Source organism: Mycteria americana, chromosome 5 (assembly GCF_035582795.1).
Source record: "Mycteria americana isolate JAX WOST 10 ecotype Jacksonville Zoo and Gardens chromosome 5, USCA_MyAme_1.0, whole genome shotgun sequence".
NCBI lineage: Eukaryota > Metazoa > Chordata > Aves > Ciconiiformes > Ciconiidae > Mycteria > Mycteria americana.
Genome location: NC_134369.1, coordinates 16,170,345 through 16,189,627, shown reverse-complemented (window position 1 = coordinate 16,189,627; position 19,283 = coordinate 16,170,345). Strand labels below are relative to the sequence as shown.

At 37.7% G+C, this 19,283-nt stretch overlaps 1 protein-coding gene across 5 annotated transcripts in view; it reads left to right on the top strand.

Moving 5' to 3' along the window:
• The window catches only part of USH1C (USH1 protein network component harmonin), a 54,343-nt gene extending 38,555 nt beyond the window's left edge, over window positions 1-15,788 (top strand). For 2 of the 5 annotated variants that reach the window (XM_075502247.1, XM_075502245.1), the window contains exons 16-21: window positions 9,696-9,737; window positions 10,048-10,101; window positions 10,247-10,346; window positions 11,768-11,877; window positions 12,588-12,643; window positions 14,380-15,413. In XM_075502247.1, the coding sequence (XP_075358362.1) occupies window positions 9,696-9,737; window positions 10,048-10,101; window positions 10,247-10,346; window positions 11,768-11,877; window positions 12,588-12,643; window positions 14,380-14,392 (375 nt within the window). In that variant the 3' untranslated portion in view covers window positions 14,393-15,413. Of the gene's footprint in view, window positions 1-1,575; window positions 1,696-9,695; window positions 9,738-10,047; window positions 10,102-10,246; window positions 10,347-11,767; window positions 11,878-12,587; window positions 12,644-13,505; window positions 13,757-14,379; window positions 15,414-15,701 lie in introns of those variants that run through there. The other 3 variants (XR_012775866.1, XM_075502248.1, XM_075502249.1) reach the window with 3 other exon arrangements.
• The last annotated feature ends 3,495 nt before the right edge of the window (window positions 15,789-19,283 follow it).

The following is a 19,283-nucleotide window of genomic DNA, read 5'->3' as shown; positions in this document are numbered from 1 at the left end:
ACAATGACTGTAGTCTTATGAACTTTCCCATGTAATGCTAATGTCAAGGAAGTGTCAAGGGTTTGCCTCTGCATGACTAATTTATTTAAAATTCAGCACGTGCATTCATGTGTGTGGATCCATTGCTGTGTTACAAGATACCTAATACAAGGTAGTGGAAGTGGCCCCTAATGGTGTGAGGACTTCATATTTCAACACTTCGGCAACATACAGTCTATGTTTGTGTGGCCTGTATGTTATGGAGCATATACTTTTTTCTTCTGTCAAGACAGACAGAAGGAGCTAGGACCAAACTATGTTTTAAACATAATGGGTGCTAAGCAAGCTTTCTTCTCAGAAGAACCAACATTTGTTTGATAACTCTTTGCACTGATTTTGATTCAGGATGGCTGGATATCAGGTTTCCCCATTCTGAGGCACTCTAGAAAAGTGTGTCTCTAAATTGTGCAACTCCAGGAGAAATCATCCAGTTCCAGTGCAACTTTAACAAGTTGGTATCTGTGAACCTGCTGATTCTTCTAAGATCAGAAAGCCTAACGGTACAATATATTTTGCGGTGTGGAACGACATTAGTTGAGGGATATCCACAGGGGCTTCCAAAGATCTGGTTCCAAACCTTTTTTCTTAAATTATTCAAAAAAGGGGAAAAAACATCCCACCCCACCCAAAAAAAAAGTCGAAAAATTCCCCTTTTTAAAAAAAAAATAAAAAATCGCTTAACCAATTTGCTGGAAACAATTCAAATAATTTCAGAGGATACAGCTTGTACTATGTGAATGATATCTGGAATACATCACATTTCCTATGAGAAACATTGACAAGAGTGTGCTGAGAGTTGCTGGGGTTTGGAATACATCACATTTCCTATGAGAAACATTGACAAGAGTGTGCTGGGAGTTGCTGGGGTTAAGTCAGAAACTAAACCCACAGGACTCAGTTTTGAACTCTTTTCTTGAATAAAACTATGCTTGACGTCTGTGGGAGTTTTGACTGAGTAAGAAGTGTACAATCGGGTTAGTACGTGCTGGATGATTAGGTCTCAGATGCCTCTGGGTATCTGTACTTTGTGGAGTCAAGGGTAGGTAATCAGCGTAACTAACCCTTGCTCTTAAGTCAGAGTAAGTTAACTTGAAATTCTTTATGGAAAGCTGATCACTGCAGTCCTGGTGAATTTCATCTTAAAAGAACTGTTTAGCCATAGGTTAGTTAAAATCTCATTTCTAGTTCATTATGTTCTTACATTCAACTCTAGCGGGTTTGGATTTTTTTTTTCCTGTAGTTTCTCATTCAGTTCATTGCCTTTATGGGATAAATGCCAAAAGCAGGGATGACATTTTTTCCATAATCTTGCTGGTGAAGTCAGAGTTTAGGGGAAAAAGCTACTGTTTGGATGCAAGAGAAATTATGTTTTGGCTTGTTAACTTTGTAAGTCTTAAAATAATTCTGTAAGCCTTTTCTTGTATTAGTGTCATTAAATTAATTACCATAAACTATTTGTATTGAGGCATCTTGGTGAAATGATGGATTTGCACAAATTATGTTGTGAATTGTAATTTTCTTAAATTAACCCCATAGCAACTTGCTCCAAGTCCACCTACCCAACGACATCCAGGGGTACCAATAGTCTCTAAACCAGTCATGCTGCATCCTGACCCAAATTTTATGGTCAGGCCAACAATCAAATCAGAGGCCCTGGTAAGCCTTTTAATGTTCTTTTTCCAAGTGCTACAGTACTGTGGGATTTGTGGTTGACTTGTCCTCAAAGAATCAATGCTTGTGTTGTTTTCTGCTAACTAAAATTCATGTAGATTTTCAAATGATCACTAATGGTAAGTACAAAAGGCTATTTGTCCTTTTTTTTTCATGATCTAAAAGTCACTCTTAGTGACAGTTTTTGTACTGGGGTGCATAATTCCAGAGCAGTGTAGAGCCTTAGACTCTGTAGATCTTATTTTTCATTTATTCACGTGCTGGTTTGTATTTTTATAAATTCTGAATTGCTTTGTCAGAAATGAAATAGTAAAAATTAATTACACCGTATTTTTCCTTTGACACGAACATACTTGAAATGTAGATATCTAACTCATCATTTCATTTCCAGATAAAAAAAGTTTATTGTTATATCTTAGACTCCAGTATACTGGTCATGCAGTGCTACTGCGAAGTTGACTCACAATCAGATTCTTTTTCTTATTTCTTTTCCATTTCTGTTTCAAATGTAAATGAAGAAAAAGCCCTTAGGCTAAATATTTTAGGACCAACCATGTAGCGTCTTTGGGAATTGTGGTGTATGAGGGAAGGTGAGCCAAGGCTTACTGAAAAACAAGAGAAATACTGCTCTGACAGGTGATAACTCCAAATGACAGCCCTGAAAATTCATCTAAGATAGCTGATGGACCAATTAGTAGTATTTATTCTCAAGGGTCATAATGACTTAAGCTGTTACAATTAAAGTTGTGTGTCTGTTATATGCATGTGTGTGGACATGTGTGTATATGTCCATTTATATGAGCAAGACAGTGTATTGCAACATGTGAGCTTTCTAAAGTGATGGAAAATACATCACATTTGCATTTCATTTATTTAATTACAAGCTTATGCTATGGTTGACAATAAATCATGATGGGCACAATATTCCTAGCTGTCTTTCATTAAAGTGGGATGGATTTTTTTGTCATTTTCTGCTTTAATGATTTAGATACTCTTCTTCCTTTATTTTCCCAGTTACAGTTTGAACAGTTTTTAGTGATATTTAGTAACCAGTTTTCCCACAGACATAGTTGTGTCAAAACTTCTATATTATAAATGGATTGAAATGATAAATGAAAGCAGGTTTTATAAGTTGCTCAAGAGAAGGCAGGTACATGAACTAAAAATAAATTCAGATCCCTCCTGTGTAGATATTTCCTTCAGTTGTATTTCCTTCAGCAGATATTTCCTTCAGCAATTTGAAATTCCGTAGGGGAGGAATGAATGGAGTAAAATAATAATCTGCAGTTAATATAATCTAGCTCTTGAAAATAAATGCCTGGTGTGCAAATATAAACTAGTTTGCAAAATTGATAATACCCTTACGTGTGATCAGACAGTTTTGGTACAAATTGTCTGTGTTGGTACAAATGTTGCTTGTGGGTTTTTTTGTTACTGACTGCTTACAATTAGTTTGAGAAATTGGCAATAAGATCCACCTCCATAGGGAAATTTCTTATGATTTGTTATGCATGCATGCACATTTTCCAAATCACAAGTCTGGTAAAATGTTTCAGATGTTAATCATCTTCATTCCCAAACTATCTTATATTAGTTGGAAGATCACAATTTCAGTGGGAGCAATATCCTGATAGGACTTTGAGAGAAACATAAGTCTATAAATTGTTTTTGTAGAGCTGTTACTCCTTACTTCCTTTTATGACTTAATGCAGTTAAAGAGTATTCATCCGGGCTGCAATAAAGTCACAGTAGTATGCGGAGTAAGGCTCGCATGGATACCGAAGTAAAGAGGGAGGCTACTTCTATTAGTTAAAAAACGAAAAGGCCAGTGTATGACAAAACAGACAAGGAGGTACCTGCCTGTCTCCAGAAATGTATAAGAATTATAATTCGATTTCATGCAGAAGGAATGGTTTTTGTTTGTTTGTTTGGGGGGGAGAGGGAGGCAGGCAGCAGCGTGGGGGTGGTCCTCATTTAAGTCAATGGTTCAGATACAGGACCAGTTCAGATCCTCTTAGCGAAGGGAAGTATCACCAAAGGCAAAGTATCTTTTGATACCCTATTCCTTGTCTTGCTAGATTTTACATGCCTTATAGAACTCCAGTCTTTATGTCTTAATATGACATAATGCACATAATTTCTTCTGCCTTGTTTTTTTCTGAATTTAGCTGTCCTGAGTACCAAACTCTAGAAACTGATCTTGATGGATTTACTTGATTCAAACAGCTAATAAAGGGAGCCTATACTTGAGCAATTCACTAGTAAAGATGAAAAGCATGAACATAAGAATAAAATAAACATGCAAGAATGGGTAAAACATTGCTGTTATCTGGAAGGTAGTTGGGCCAGATAGGAGCAGTGAAGTCTCTGTTGTGACTTAAGTTTTCGTATTACCTGAATTCAGGTCAGAATTCCCAGGTCTTTTAACAGTTCATGAAAATGAAATTGTTCTCACTTATAAATAGGGAAATGATGGGTGAGGATTAAACCTTGCGTGTAGCCTTGAATGCTGAGGGCTGCTCTGGGTCAAAATCAGTGTGAACTGTTTGTCTCTGCTGTCCTAGAGTGAATTGGAATATACTCATAGCAAAGCTAATTAAATTTTGGCTCAGAAAACAGGAGAGGATTGTTATGATTTAGTGGTGGGGTTTTCAAAGAAGCAAAACCAATGTGAACATTAGTCTCTGCTCTCCCAACTATCACAAACATCCTGTTGTGTGAGTTAGAAGGCTTTGATGCACTTGCTGCCACTAAAAATTTTTCCTCCCTCACTCCTTTGTGGTTGGATGCAGCATTTCTGAAAGGAAGAATGAATATTTAAGCTTTCCTCTAATTTGCAAGATTTGAAGCCTGATTCTGCAGGACTGCAGTCAAGGAATCTGAGACAGGTGCTTAGATACTGTGTGGTAAGATGTGCGATGATTGGAAATTTCAGTTGTTATTGGCCGTAGCTATACCAAAACCATCTGTCTTGAAAAGGAAATAATTTTTTTTTCTAAGTGGCTAGAGAGGGGCTGAAGAGTTTTGTGGAAAATCTTGCCATACTTGCCCAAAAGTCCTTCAAGACAAAACCTCAGTCTTTGTATTAATTAAAAGCAGACCACAAATCTTGCATTGACTCAGGAATAGATACATTTTTCCAAGTAATGGTATGACTATAGGACACTGATAGAATCAGTAGTGAAACTGATATATTGTAATTTGTTTTAAAGCAAAATGAGTTTGGAAATGTAAATACTATAGTTTAGTCTATAGAAGGTGGTTCTTGTTTCAGAAGACTCAGATACATTACCTGATTTGGTGCAGGGTTTTCAGTTGAGGCTGGAGAGGTGTGAGGAGTGTTTTGTATAATTTTTTTTTTTTTTTAGCCCATTTTATTTTTGAAAATTTTTATATCATAATAAGAGGTTCTGTATTCTAAGTGATTCCAAACTACAGTGTACCATTTTGCTAAGGCACTGGAAGCAAAAGAAAACCAGAATCAATATGGGATTAAAATCATTGAAGCCCAACACAATAAAATAAAATCCAGCAGTTATTAATCAATATTGTGAAATTACTTGTAGATATCCAAATTGAAGCAAGACCACTCAGAAAAAAAGTCAATTAAATTTAGGAGGAATTTTTCTTTAAGTAGAAAGAACCTGTACCAGTAATGGGTATTTAGGTAATTGTTTCTTTCAGGATGAGCCCAAATACATATATCTTTTCTTTCACCTTATCAACTTCATGAGGAATTTAATAATGGAATTTGCCTTTCAGTATAGGAAATCCCTGGTAGGAGAGCAAATCTTAAATGTGTAACATATATTTATCATGACTTTTCAGTATTTTGGGAATGACTTGTCTAGTATTTTGTCCATGTTTTTTTTTTTCAAAAGTCACAGAGAAGCTACTCCAGCACTGTTCTGTAGAAATTAGGGATAAAAGCAGTCATGGGAAATATTTTTCAGAAACCTTGTGGTATGGAAATGTGCAGTATTTACGTAGTCTCTCTAGAATTCTTTCCTCTTTGTATTCAGTACTATTTCACTGTGTGTGTTCTCTCATTTTGAAATGTTATAGGGAGCAAGCACTAACAAGTGCAAGTGTGATTCAGTCCCTAGAAGAGCAAAAAAAAGCAGTGAGATTATTTGTCAGTAGGTGATACTTATTTACAGCAAAAAGTTAATATCTGGTTTGGCAATTTTCTTTCTTTTGCAGCCACAAGAGATGTTTAAAAGGATGGTGGTTTACAATTCATCATTTAGATCTAACAAAAAACAAGTAAAATAACATTTTCCATGTTTTGTGTGGTACTTCTTGTTTTGACTGATCATAGATTTAAAAATTTCCTTTCTAATCCTGTTGTCAGTTTCTAAAACGGAGGATGTGAGACAGCCCTAGTGCATGAAAACTGCTAGTCTTTGTAAACTTTCAGTGTGTGCCTGTGGTTCCTGCTAGTCTAGACAGATGAAGAATGAGAGGATAGTAAATCCTTCAGTTGAACCATCTGTGACTACTTGTATGGTTAGTGCAATTTTTAAGATATTTGAACACTGATAACTGATCTGGTACTGGCAAATTATTTTTTTTTTACATTCCTAAGGTTTCCTTGTTTCTTTTTGTCTCTAGTTGCAATGCTTTCAGTAATAAAATATTTTCTTACTTTAACAAATAGAGCTATTATTGTAACATAGTTATTGGTAGGAAATCAGAGGAACTGGTGGTGGAAAGCACTTATTTGTATAGCCTTTCTATCTTGTGGAGGATTTTTCTGCTTTATTACTGCTTTTATTGCTTTCCTCTGTCATAGTGATGAAGTTTTCATCTCTTCTTCCTTGATTGACTGGTGGTTCAGTAGAAGGTCCCTTGAAGAAGTGAACTTTGTGCTTCTCTGCTGCTGTTACATGTGCCAGTTTCTGTGCAAAACACCCAAGTTAGATGCATTGCCGTGTTATATGAAAATGTTGGCACACAGTTGTGAGCTCACAATGTGAGCTTTTGAGTGGTACACCATTAAGATTAATAATGATTTTTTTTTTATTTTGATCAGTTTCAGTCTAGATCTAGAAGGGAAGACTGGATTTGACTGAGAAATCAAACTTTGAGATTGCTCAGTTGCCATTGAATGTTAGTATGTTCTGTATATATAACAGTTGTGTTCTCAGTAAATGTGTTTTTTGGAAAATTTTGTTACATCTGGTCATGGGTTTCTCTTTTAGTTCTTCTTTTTTGTTTATTTCAGTCAGGTCTCAAATGCTATTGACTGATACTAGAAACTTGAGTGAGCAATACCATTGGCTTAGGTGCTTGTGGTTTGGTTGTTTTTTTTTCTTTTTTTTAAGTAGTAACTTTACCTTTCATCTAGCAGTCTAGGCAGATAGTTGTTTCAGTGCAGTCAAACATTTTAATGTTCCAGATTCTACTTATGTTTAGTCCTATGAATGTTATTGCAAGTCAATAAAGGATTAGAATCGTCTTAACTCTTTCACCTGAGATGTCCTGAGTAGTGGGAGGGTAGGCTTAGCACTGTGGTTTCCACTCAGTGTTGCTTGGTTCATTAGTCCCTGCTTGGATATGGAGTGCACTCTCTGCTCTCTGAATTTGTGATGCCCATTTCTGGGAAGATTTATTACAGTTCAGCAGACGTCTTCATTGTATCATAGCTGTATTTGTATGTTACTGGATCCAGATCATCTCACTTCTTTGCTTGCAGGTTTTTTTGTTGTGGAGGTTTTAGGGGTTTTTTTCCTGTTTAAAAATTATTTTCCCAGGAAAACTTTCTTCAAGGGCAACATCTGTTTTTCATGAGGGTGACCTGGGACAAGGAGTTCAATGACTTCCTTTAGATTACATAATGAATTAGTGACTTGGCTGAGATTGGAGTTCTTTCCTCTATGTTGCTTGCTCCAAGATCATAGATGCCTACTTCAGCCGTGATTCCAAAGGTCAATATAAATTCAGCTATTCAAACTATTAGTTGTTTAGGTAGCTATCATTGTAAAATGTTTCTCTTATAGTTTTAGTAAAACTATTCATAGTATTAATACACTTTGTAAGTGAATAAATGATTGGGGTTTTCTTTTTCCCCTAAGGTGAAATTCTACCCTTGCTGAAGTCTGTGATCAAATTCCCATTTATTTAGTTCCTCAAAGTTAGCAGTTAACAAATGTAATGCAACCTGTACTAATTTAAATGCTAAATAAGGTCTCGCATGTTCCTATTCCCAAAAGATGCTTTTACTACCTATTTCCCTATGACACACACACACACACACACACCCTTGTGGCAGTAAGCAAAAGTTCTGCAGTTGTGCCCTGAAGATTTAGCTCTCTGGAGCCTGGGGAGACAGTCATGCTTCAACCCTTGCAAATGCTTCTTCTGTCTCAGAAGAAACACAGAACAAGGACATGATTTGCTTAAGTTGGCCTTCTGATCTCAGGGAAAAGGTGGAGAGAGGCAGCCTGCAGGAAAGCCAGGGTTCACACTGCACGATTTAGTATGCCTGTGTATGATCACTGCCATTCCACACAAGAGTCATCAGCACCACTGTTGCATGGTCTGTATAAGTGTGGTTAGACAAATGGGCAGCACTGTTGTACATTTGAGGGTCTGCTAATGCAGACGTGTGTAGTAGTGCTCACTGACTTTGTCAGAGGCAGTGGTAGTAAGGATGAGATCTGACCCCAGAGGATCATTCCTAGTCATGTCAAAATTATACAGGCAACTGAGAGAAATTATAAAGATAGTAACAGGAGGAGGCATTAGTGTTTTCTGCTGCAACTTTGTCATTTAACAGCCAGCCCTTAAAGATACCAAAGGAACCTTAAGCTGTGCATTTGATTTACAAGTGGAAGAAGGCTTAGCTGAGTCTGAGAGTGGAATAGACTTTGTCATCAGATGGATCCAGTAGAAAAGAGGGCAATAATGAATATATCAAGCCTGATCACGTACTGAACTGCTGGCCTGCATCAGATATTGGCTTGCCTGCTGTGTCAGCAGAGTTGTGTGGTTGTGCATTGTTTCCATATCCCCAGGTTATTGCAGCTTGAAGCCACAAGAGTGACACAGCATTTAGGTGCCTCAGTAAAGATTTCTGTTAAGTCCTGAAGTCCTTACTTTAACATGCAGAATAAGTGCAGAGTTTTTATAAATGTCCAGCATCGCCCATACAGTCTCACCTAGTAACTCCTAATCCTCCTGAAGAAGCCACCACCCAAACACTATTGATTCCCGATTGCTGACTCAGGAACTCTCATCTTTGCAGGAAAGGTAACGCCTGCTTTTTCCCTGCAGTGTTGGCCTGACAAGGGTAATGCATTAGGTTTTGAAAGTTTAACAAGGTATGGGTCCTCTCAAAGCTTAAAACTTGCTCTACCTAACTGCAATATTATCTTCCTCATTTCAGACACTCCCTGCCAAAACTTTTAAGTCCTCCACAGAACCATATGAAAACAAAATCAGTTTTTGTCCTGCGTTTGCTTGTGGTATGGAGCCAACTCCCTGAAACTCCATGGAAAGGAGGAGAGGAGGGGGCTGGAAGAGGGTCCTAAAACTCAGACACTGTGGAGTAGTGCTGCTGACAGGCAAATTGGAGCCTGTCACTTCTGCCTGTGTTAGATAGTGCCCAACATGGTGATAGTCCCAAGAAAGGTTGCTCAGAAGAGTGTGGAAGAACATAAATGTCCATGATGCTTTCAAGATTTGTTTCTCTTCTGTCAGGTGTAGAGAGGAACTGTGGAGCTGACAGAGTGGTAAACCATTCCTCAGAATTGCTCCGTAGTATGACCAGCTCAAACTGCTGATCTGTCATAAAGTTTTGAAATGTCTTCTGACTGTCAGGACAGACTATTTGCTACCTTTCTGTACTTTTCTCCATTTACTGTCTTCTTTCATAGCTTGCAGAATTGTATGTTCTCTCACTAATAAATAAAATGGACTTTGTGTGTTAAGTGTGTGCATTAGCCTGATGTTTTCACAATTAAGTATTGTTTTATTCTCAGGGCTTCCAGAAATATTTGGAAGACTTTGATCCATATTCAATGGTAAGGAGAGAATTCAAATATGTCTCACTGTTTAATATGAAATACACTGGAAGAAACGTGTCTTTGATTTTGAGGGCTAGGAGGGGGTAAGATTCTTGCTTGTTGGTTTGCTGGGGCTTGCTTATTTGTCTTTTCTTGTAATGTTGCAAGGAAGCTTTCTTAACAGGAAAAGATGATCTAGTGTTCTGATCTTCCTCTAACACTATTTTGGAGGAGGGAAAGGTCCCTTTTCCCCCATTAACTACATAGATCGGCCTAATTGTTTTGTGTTTCCAAGGTGGAAATGACTAATCATTATATCTTTTCATAGTTCACCCCAGAGCAGATTATGGGGAAAGATGTACGGCTATTACGAATTAAAAAGGTAAGTACTATATTATTTGATTGATATTTAAAGGGTTCATGTGAGCATTTCATGTACAGTCCCATTTACTGGGAAGAAGGAAAGATTAAGCTCCTGTTGATGGCAAAAATTAACAGCCTTTTCTGAACTAAAACTCTTTTAATAGGAAGGATCATTAGACCTTGCAGTTGAAGGAGGAATTGATTCTCCAATTGGAAAGATAGTCGTGTCTGCCATCTATGAAGGTGGTGCTGCAGACAAACATGGTGAGTAACAAAGGGGAATTTGAATGCTGCTGCAAAGTGACTCCTTACACTGGCTGAGAGTTGTTGGCTGACTTCATAGCTATGCCTAGTACCGAGCCACACTTAGATTGTCCAAGGCAGCCAAGTTCTGTCTCGGCTCTAAGGGCAGCTCAGAGAGAGGCTCATGATTTGAAGGGTGCAGCTTAAATTAATAATTATGTACATTTTATAAATAGTGTTTAAGAATAAATGGTCACTGCTGCTGTGTTTTTATAATAACAGAATTTTCAATAACATGGCCTGAAAATGTAGAGCTGTTCTCTTAATAAGGACTCCCCTTTTTCCAGTCTGATATAAAACAAACAAACAAAAAACCCAACCCAAAAAAAAACCAAAACAAACCAACACCTGATTCTCTGGGGTATTCTGTTAATTAAGGAAAGCAGAGTATGATCTCCATTATTTCACAATTTCCAAGCAATGACATTTGTAGTACTTCCATGTGCAAAGCAATTACTACACCATGGCTACACTACACTGCTTAGTTTTGTTCTTAATGCTACTTTCAATAGTAATTTGTTTTGTAGAACTCCTCTCTTTGTTCCCAAAATCCCACTAAAGGCCGGAGCCTTCTGGCTAAGAGCTTAGCTCTCTGGAAGGCACAAGAACGTGCATACCAACACATCCAAGCTTTTTTCCTGGTGGCCAATATCTCTCATCCTTTCCTTGAGAACCCTGGTGATGACCAGGTAGACAGACAGGACAATATCTCCTTATGTTGTCTTTGCTGATCTTGTCCCAACCAGCATCTAAGTTGAAGTCACTCTTGCTGTGAAAACATCTCAGCCTTTTGATCTCTCAAGTACTGTTTCTCTTTGACTCTTCACTGTTGTGAGTCTCTCCTATAGCTAAGGCTGTCCCCTTACCATCTGTGTTTTCCCCACTTCAAATCCACTCCCAGTTAGCTGATTGTACTTCATTCCAGATCAGCAAGTCAAAATCAGTTCTAAGGACTAAACGTTACACACACTATTGCAAAGGAATGACAGTCCTGCAAACCCTTGACAAATGCCACTTACACCTTCAGGTATTTAAGTAATGCTGCCATTTTCATAGTAGTAACAACCTACAATCAACCACAATTTGTAAGCTGTATAGAAGGATTATCCAGACAGGCAAACTGCTACTACAGAAAAGCTTATTGAACTGATTTCTTACTGGTCATGATCAATAAGAGATTAGTGTGGCTTTTCCATGCCTAAAAATTCCTTTTGCTTTTGCCTGTAGCAAACTTTCTTGTCTATGTCAATTTTTAGTGTAAGCTTTCACATCTAGTGAAGACACTTTTCGTTATACTCAGTACTGCATAAATATGGGACAGAAAAGACTCACAGAATTTTTTTTGCCTGCGTGTATGTATACCATATTGGTCTTTTCACCAGGAGGCATAGTGAAAGGGGATGAAATACTAGCTGTAAATGGCAAGATATTAATTGACAGCAGGCTGGCAGAAGCACAGGCAACTCTAGCAAAAGCTTGGAACGTGGGCGGGGTAAGTAACCTGGAATACTTTTTCATTCTGCCTACAATGCTCATATGAGGTATACTTTTCTTTCATTACATTGTCACATCAACACAAATAAGGTTGCAAACATCAAAAGTAAGAGGTATGCCATGCACTACCAAAGTGAACTGAAATCTGCAGAAGATACTGGTATAAGCATCTCTGAAAATCACGCATGTAATCTACTGTGAATGTTCATGGCATTTAACCACATGTCAAGATTGGTATTTAAACACATTACATTCTGAGTGTTTATAGCATACTTATCTGTAGAATCTCTCTTTGATATTGAAAATGACTTGTAAGCTGATTGGAGTTTTTGATAATAGCTTATCTTATCTTTGATTTCTTAATATACAAGTAACACTGCGCTTCAGCTACAGTGAGTGTTTTCTCATCAAGAACTGTATTAATTGCTAAGATGACCAAATACAGGATGATTCTTAGAAAAATTATTTTTAAAAGCTTGTTGCAAGACCAGTAGATTTTTCTTTAATTTCAGGGTACAAATCAAACAGCTCAATGTTGAAATGGTCTTCCTATAGAAGGCTTTAATAGGGATCTTTCTGCTGCTCCCTGTGGTTTTCCAGGAATAGATTGCCTTCCTGATTCTCTGTCTGATATTCCATGGTGGTCCACTAACCATCTCTAAAAGCAGTATTTAGCAGCACATGTTTGCTTGTGTATTTCTTTTACAGGATTGGATTGACTTAGTCATTGCAGCATCACCTCCAAAGGAATATGATGATGAAATGTAAGTGGATAAGCTTTCTTTCTCTAGGGATTAAAAGGCTAGTAACAATAGTCTATACAGTTTGCTTTTTTTATCAGACATATTTCAAGTATTTACTTCTTGTGGACTACGTAACCTTCTGCATCACATGGTTGCTAATTTGATAGTTATAAATAGCTATCATGCATTACAGCAGTGGTTCCCAGACTTTTCAAAATGGCGATTCTCAGAATTGGTTGTATGTGACTACACACTCATGCTTTTGGTTTTGGAAATTGCTTCAGTCTGGATCATTTACTGTGGTCCCATGGATCATAATTTGGGGAAACAAATGCCCATAAGCATTCTTCATCACAACCAGACATTTAATTCTGTTTTGTGGGTTTTCTTAATTAGATTGCAGTTACTATCCTTTTCTAAGCCAAGCTACGTGTAAAATTTTTGAAAGAGCTAAATGATTTGGGTGTCTTGGCAATTTGTGACATTCACAGAGTCCTTTTTTAAAGATAGTCAGCATAGGTGTGAAACAGAAGAATCCATGGCTTAAAGTGTGATAGAAGCAACAAGTTGATACAACTTGCTTTACTTTGGACGAACAGTTTCAAAAGCAAGACCAATATTTTCTAGCTTGACTGAAGGAAAAGATTTGAAGATATTCTTACTACCAAGTAAAATGGCAGAGGAAAGTTTTGTAGTCACTGTTAACCCGGACTCTTGTTCTATGTAGAATATTAGGCTATTAGTTGCTGTAAATCAGTATAGTTTTACTGGCTAACACCGACTGAAGATTGCTGCAAAATTGTGTTTTAATACCTGTGCATAAACTAACAAGCAAGGAAATAACTGTCACTGTTGTTTTTGTTTTCATATCCTGTATATTTAGCCCTCCTATTCCCTCATCAGCAGTCAGTCCCAACACACACAGAAAGGTTTTTGAAGGCAGTGCACCCGTGTACAGACAAGGGTATCTCCTGCAGCTGTAGCCACTGCAGTGTTCCCTCATGGTGAATAGCCAGACCTGGGTTAACATGACTGTCCATTGTGAGGCTGCGTTATTTTTTCAGCATGTGCCTGCCTGTGCATTGCATGCCACAATTGCTTTTGTTCCTGGCATGCTGGAGTGTTCTTTGGGCTTTTGCCATGCCTGTCCTATTAAAATATAAGTATTTAGTTTCTATTTCATAATGTCCCGTAGAGGTCCTCTGCAGAATTGGTTTATCATCTGCCAGACTATAGAATAAATAGGCCCTGCCTAAACAAGTAGGATTAATCTAATTTTTTTCCTTATCTGTGGACCACTGCTGTGGCTTTGTGAATTCATAAATATATAAGTAACTACAAATTGCTTCCTTGTTAAGGCTTGTCCAAAGAACAAGTTTCCACTTGTATTAGATGACAGTGTGCCTGTAAACAAGTATTCGTGACTGTTTGGTTTTCACTGAAGTTTGCCTGTGTTAATTTGTCACTATGCAATCGGTTTGTCCTGAAATTATCCTTGTATCACAAACTCAGTTTAGTATGTATGGTTTCTCTATGCTGTAATTACTGTAAGTACAGTCATAGATCTCTAGAAGAACCAAGGTAAGATTTCTTGTTGCATGTGGGTATTTGTGGTCTTCTCAATTATTACTTACAATACAAATCAAAATGAGTCAACTGAGATCTAGTTATATAAAACTGTGCTTACCAGAAAGACTAAAAATTGCACTACAGGTAACAGCATTTGTTTCACTATCTCTTTTTCTTTTTTTCTGCAGGACATTTTTTTAAAGAAGGCTACACTGGAGAAATGAAGTCTTTACCCTGCAGAAACCTGCTGCTCTGTAAATTAATAGGAAATCAATAACCACATGAAATGCATCTTTATTTGAAAGAAATGTGAACAATCAGACCTGTCAATTGAACTAGAGAGTTCAGATTCTTCAGGTAATTTGAGTAATTTCAAATCATTCTATAGACCTGCAGCAAGAAATTTTTGCAAGATCATTGAGAAGGACTGCCAGTGAGCATAGTTTGGTCTGTGAGAACTCAGTCTATTTTTTGCTATTTTGGGGGGCAAAACTTTGAAAATTATCTTCCAATTTTCCTGGAAATAGACACCAAAATGACAAATGAAGATAGAACACAGATGTCTGTTCCCACATGCAACACTTGTGATTACACGTTCACAGGCCAGTTTGGGTGCGAAAAGGATTATATTTTTACTCTGTACATAGTGATTTTCCATTGGGAAATAGGAATGTACATAGGTAACTTCTGTTCTCACTCATATTCTTGTAGCACTCTCAATGTCCCATTTCTGTTACTCAGTTGCGAGTTGTTTTGAGTATAAAAACCCTGCCGGTGGAAGAACCAGTAATACCAGGAGTGCTAGCATTATAAGGAATAATTTTGGTGATGCTTGTACGGTATAAAGAATCTTCTCTACCAGCAAAGTAAATAGCTAGCAAGTAGCCCCGATAAAATCATTATGTGTAGCCACAGTTATACTACCAAGTATTTGTATTGGTGACAAAAATTACTCCCTGATATAGTCATGGGTGGAAAATTTGGGTGTGATTCACAGTCTGCAGTTATGTACTTTGTTCTCAGTGAGGCTATATACATGACTAAACTGTGCAGGAAGTCACTAAGTGTAACATTTTGCTCTTGGTGACTGTATGTCTTCCGTTTAAATAAATTCCTCAAGACCATAAAATCTCTACTAATCTGACTTCAAATAAGTATGATTACAGTTGTAGACTTAGTAATTTCTTCATATCATCAAGATATCTCCTTAGAAATGTCATTGTCTTCCCTTGTATCTTCTTTTGTATGTCATCCCTTTTGTATCTTTTCATATGTCTTCCCTTTGTATCTTAGTTTGTATTCTGTTTTTCATATTGTGTTTAGATTTTTCTTACCTGGACTAATGAGAGGCAGTTTATAGTTCTTTGGCATATCAAATGCCTCCTGAAGTCTTGCCTTTTCAAGGTTTGGAAACCCTCCTTTCTGTAACACAGAAGAATAACAATTACATTCCTGAGAACTCTGTACTTACATGGAAATGATTAATTACATTGGCTTTCTTCATTTGCAGTATTGTTCCAGTATGCCAATTAATGTGTCTGGCAGGGGTACGCATGTTAGAATGTTTAAAATTTTAACTCCTACAACTAATCCAGAAATAAAATTGCATTTGCCAAATAGAAGAAGTCTTGTTTCCTCTTTGTCTCTGGGTTTGTACATCACAATAATAGTTAATCTGCTAAAGTACACAGATTTCCAAGTTGATCTTTAATGACAGACCCACTTGCAACAGAATGCCACCCTTGTGGAATTCAAAAGAAAATTCACTCTGCACAGTAGGGAATTGTCACTCGGCTGAGCTGCGTAATCTTTTACTGAGTTTTTATGGGCAAATTTGGCCATTTGATAATTGCAAGCTACTGAGTGCAGCTGCTCTGGTATTTCGTTTGCTAGGTCTTTGGGTGCATCTACCCAGAGCTGTAGACTTCCTAACCAACAGACTAATCCAAATGCATCAAGATTAGCACCAAAGGGAAAATTGCAGCAGGATGTACTCCTCCTGCTGCTCTGGTTCCCAGTTGCCTACATACTGCAACCATCTGGACTGTATGACAATGCAGATAGATGAGTGATGCTATCAAATGTTCTCTTAAGGGATGCTCTCATGCTACGTACCAGCAAATAGAGAGCCACAGTAATGCATCAGTAATGAACTTCAGCCTGCAATCAGTGCTTAATTGTGCTAATCACTGCCTCTGCACACTAAGAAATGTAACACAGAAAACTTAAAGGTTAGATATTAGAAATAATTTTACTGGTGTTATTTTTTCAGAGACAAACGGAGCACAGAAGACAGCTGGGAAATCTGTGGGAGTACCAACAGTTGAGTTGTAGCCTTGCTTCTTAGTCACAAAACTATCTTTCTTCTCCCCATCTACCCTGTTAACTTGATTTGCTTGGATACAGCTTAAAGTGCATGAGAGGCAGTTGAGGAAATAGTTACTGCTCATTACTTCATGTATATAAGAAAGTGTTACTTTGTGTGTTTAACCTGTGTTAGGATGGCAAAGTTGCTTTAGGCAACGTAAGGAGGTGGTGTTAGCAAAAAAGGAGGCTGACACTTCATGAAATCTTAAAATTATCCTAAGCCATTAGGTAGTTTTTTACTTTATTTCTGGCTTTCAGTGCCCTGGGACTGGAACACATCTTTCATTTGCCAGCTAGCTCAAGGAGTTGGAGAAAGCTACAAGAAAATACAGTATTCAAGCAACTTCCCTTTCAGTTGCTTTGGTGTGTGTGAGCAGAGTGTTCCAGATGTAAATCATTTAAAGAGGCACCCATTTGAGTTGCTACTGCATTGTTTTCTGGTGGCTGTAATAGTCACTACTTTTGACCATGCCTCGCCCCTGTTCAATCAAGCCAGCTGTGAAAAGATAACAGTAGGGTAAATGGGACTTTCTCTTTTTTTCAGTCAATGCATAGTTTCCTTTGAGAGTATGGAAACTCTGACCTGATGCACAAAGCACGAAGAAGTCCCAAGTACTTCACTGACAGTGTCATGAATGCTTGAAAACTGCTTTTAACATAAGATGGTTTTTTGTTTTTCATTCGCTGTAATCTCAGAGGGAATATGTCTAGTTTCTCAGAGCTGTTTGTTTGGTTAAGACTGCTAAAACTCACTATCTCTCTCTATGGGATAATAACCCAAAGGAAGAGTTTCTCAGAACTGTTAACAATCATTCTTATTCTCTCAGGAATTTCTTGGCCGTGTTAGTCACAGCGTTGTCTTCAGCATACCCTCACAGTTGCTGAACTGGAGCATGAATTACATTAGAGACTTGTGACTTTCACATCTGCTCTGTGAGCCTGTGCGTGCCTGTGTGCAGGCAAAAAAATGCAAAGCCTTCTGGATCAGAACCATGACATGCATTACAGGATAGGAAATACCATTGTTTATTACTCATGGGTATTAGCATTGGAAAGTCTTTGATCTATTTATTACTGCTGTTCTACCACTTTAAGAACTCATAATTTAGCCATTATTTATCATATGACCATGATATCTTTTAAAACTTCTAAGTGTTAGAAGTTACGATTTTTAAAAAATGCTCTATTCATAAACAAATCTATATAAATAAAGGAAGGGTGTATATGTGTACACACACCATTAAGATTTTTTAAATCAATTTAATTTGAGTAGCACAGGTACAAGTAATCTCAGCACTTCACAAATATGAGATTTAACCTCTGAACATAAATAAGTTGTTATAAACCCTTCTGCCTTAAAAACAGGACTGAAAACCATGGTTCCATGTCAACAGATATATATCTGGTTGTTAAGGAGCTTGGTACACAATAGCTGATACATGTTTCTGTATGTTTCAGCTGTATGTTGACTTTGATAAAGCAGGGCCAGATTCAGGGTAACTGCTGTGGAATTCTTAGCCACTTTTCACCAAACAAATGTCCCCCTGGGATCTGTGCTGATGTGAACAAACTGTCGCCTTTACACCATCTAAGGACCAGGTCTAGTGTAGAAAAGCCAGTAGCTGTAAGGAGCTGACCCTTAGGATTATAAATCAGATGAGTCTAAAATCCCTTATTATCAATTTATGATAAGCTAATAAGTGTTTGATCCTGATACTGAGTTTGTCCTCCAGTGCTTTTCTGTCCATCTGCCCATTTTATCTTTTGCCTTTGTTCTCAGGGGTTTTCTTTTTTTTCTGACCTTCAGAAATTTCTGGAGCAGATTCAAAAATTCCCTTATTGCAGACTTGAAATCTGAGGAGGCTCCAGGTGGGCTGCTCATAAGTCATGCAAACTATTTTCATGGAGATAGACTAGGATGCTTTCTTTCCTTCTTCCTAAGGAAGGCAGCAAAAAGTTTGCCACTGCTGGAATACTGGGGGCCTCTGCTGGAATACTTCTTCCTCTATTACTAGATCTGCATCTGCTGCATTATTGGAGGAGACAGATAATAGTACAGCACTTCGGGGCTCAGGGTCTATCTATATTTACAACAAGATAACTTGGGCTATTTTTGATCTTCTCCGAAAGCATCTAAGATGAAAGAGAAAGTGGAGACAGACCATAGGAAAAGCAATCAATAAGATTTCTGTTCTCTAGAGAGGAACTTTTTGAAATGTGAAGCATGTTCAGCTTTAAAAGGATCATGGATTACAGGTAAGAAAAAGTTCTCTGGACTATGATGCTGGATGTGTATGGTAGCGTCCAATGAAGGTGCAAAACAAGTGTAACAACCACCGGAAGGAAGTTTTAAGGAAATTTCGGACAAGTACATTGCAGACTGGCAGCTCTTGGATACTTAAGTCTGAATGGCTGGGGTTCCACTCAGACTGTTTGTCTACATGGAAAAAACGTGGAGTCTGATGTACTGCAGATAGCTGCTTCATCCAATATCATAAAACCTGCTGCATGATTACAATAGGTATCCCTTACACATTTGAAAAGTAATTGTGCTTGATAGATAACTTCCCACTTATAAGGTAACCATAGACAAGAACAAGCAAGGCTCTGATCTGGCAAAGCACTTAAGTACATGCTTAAATTTAAGCATATAAGCCAATCCCATTGACATAGGTCGAGTTCAATAATACTGAGTACTCAGGCTTAAGTACTTTGCTGGATTGGG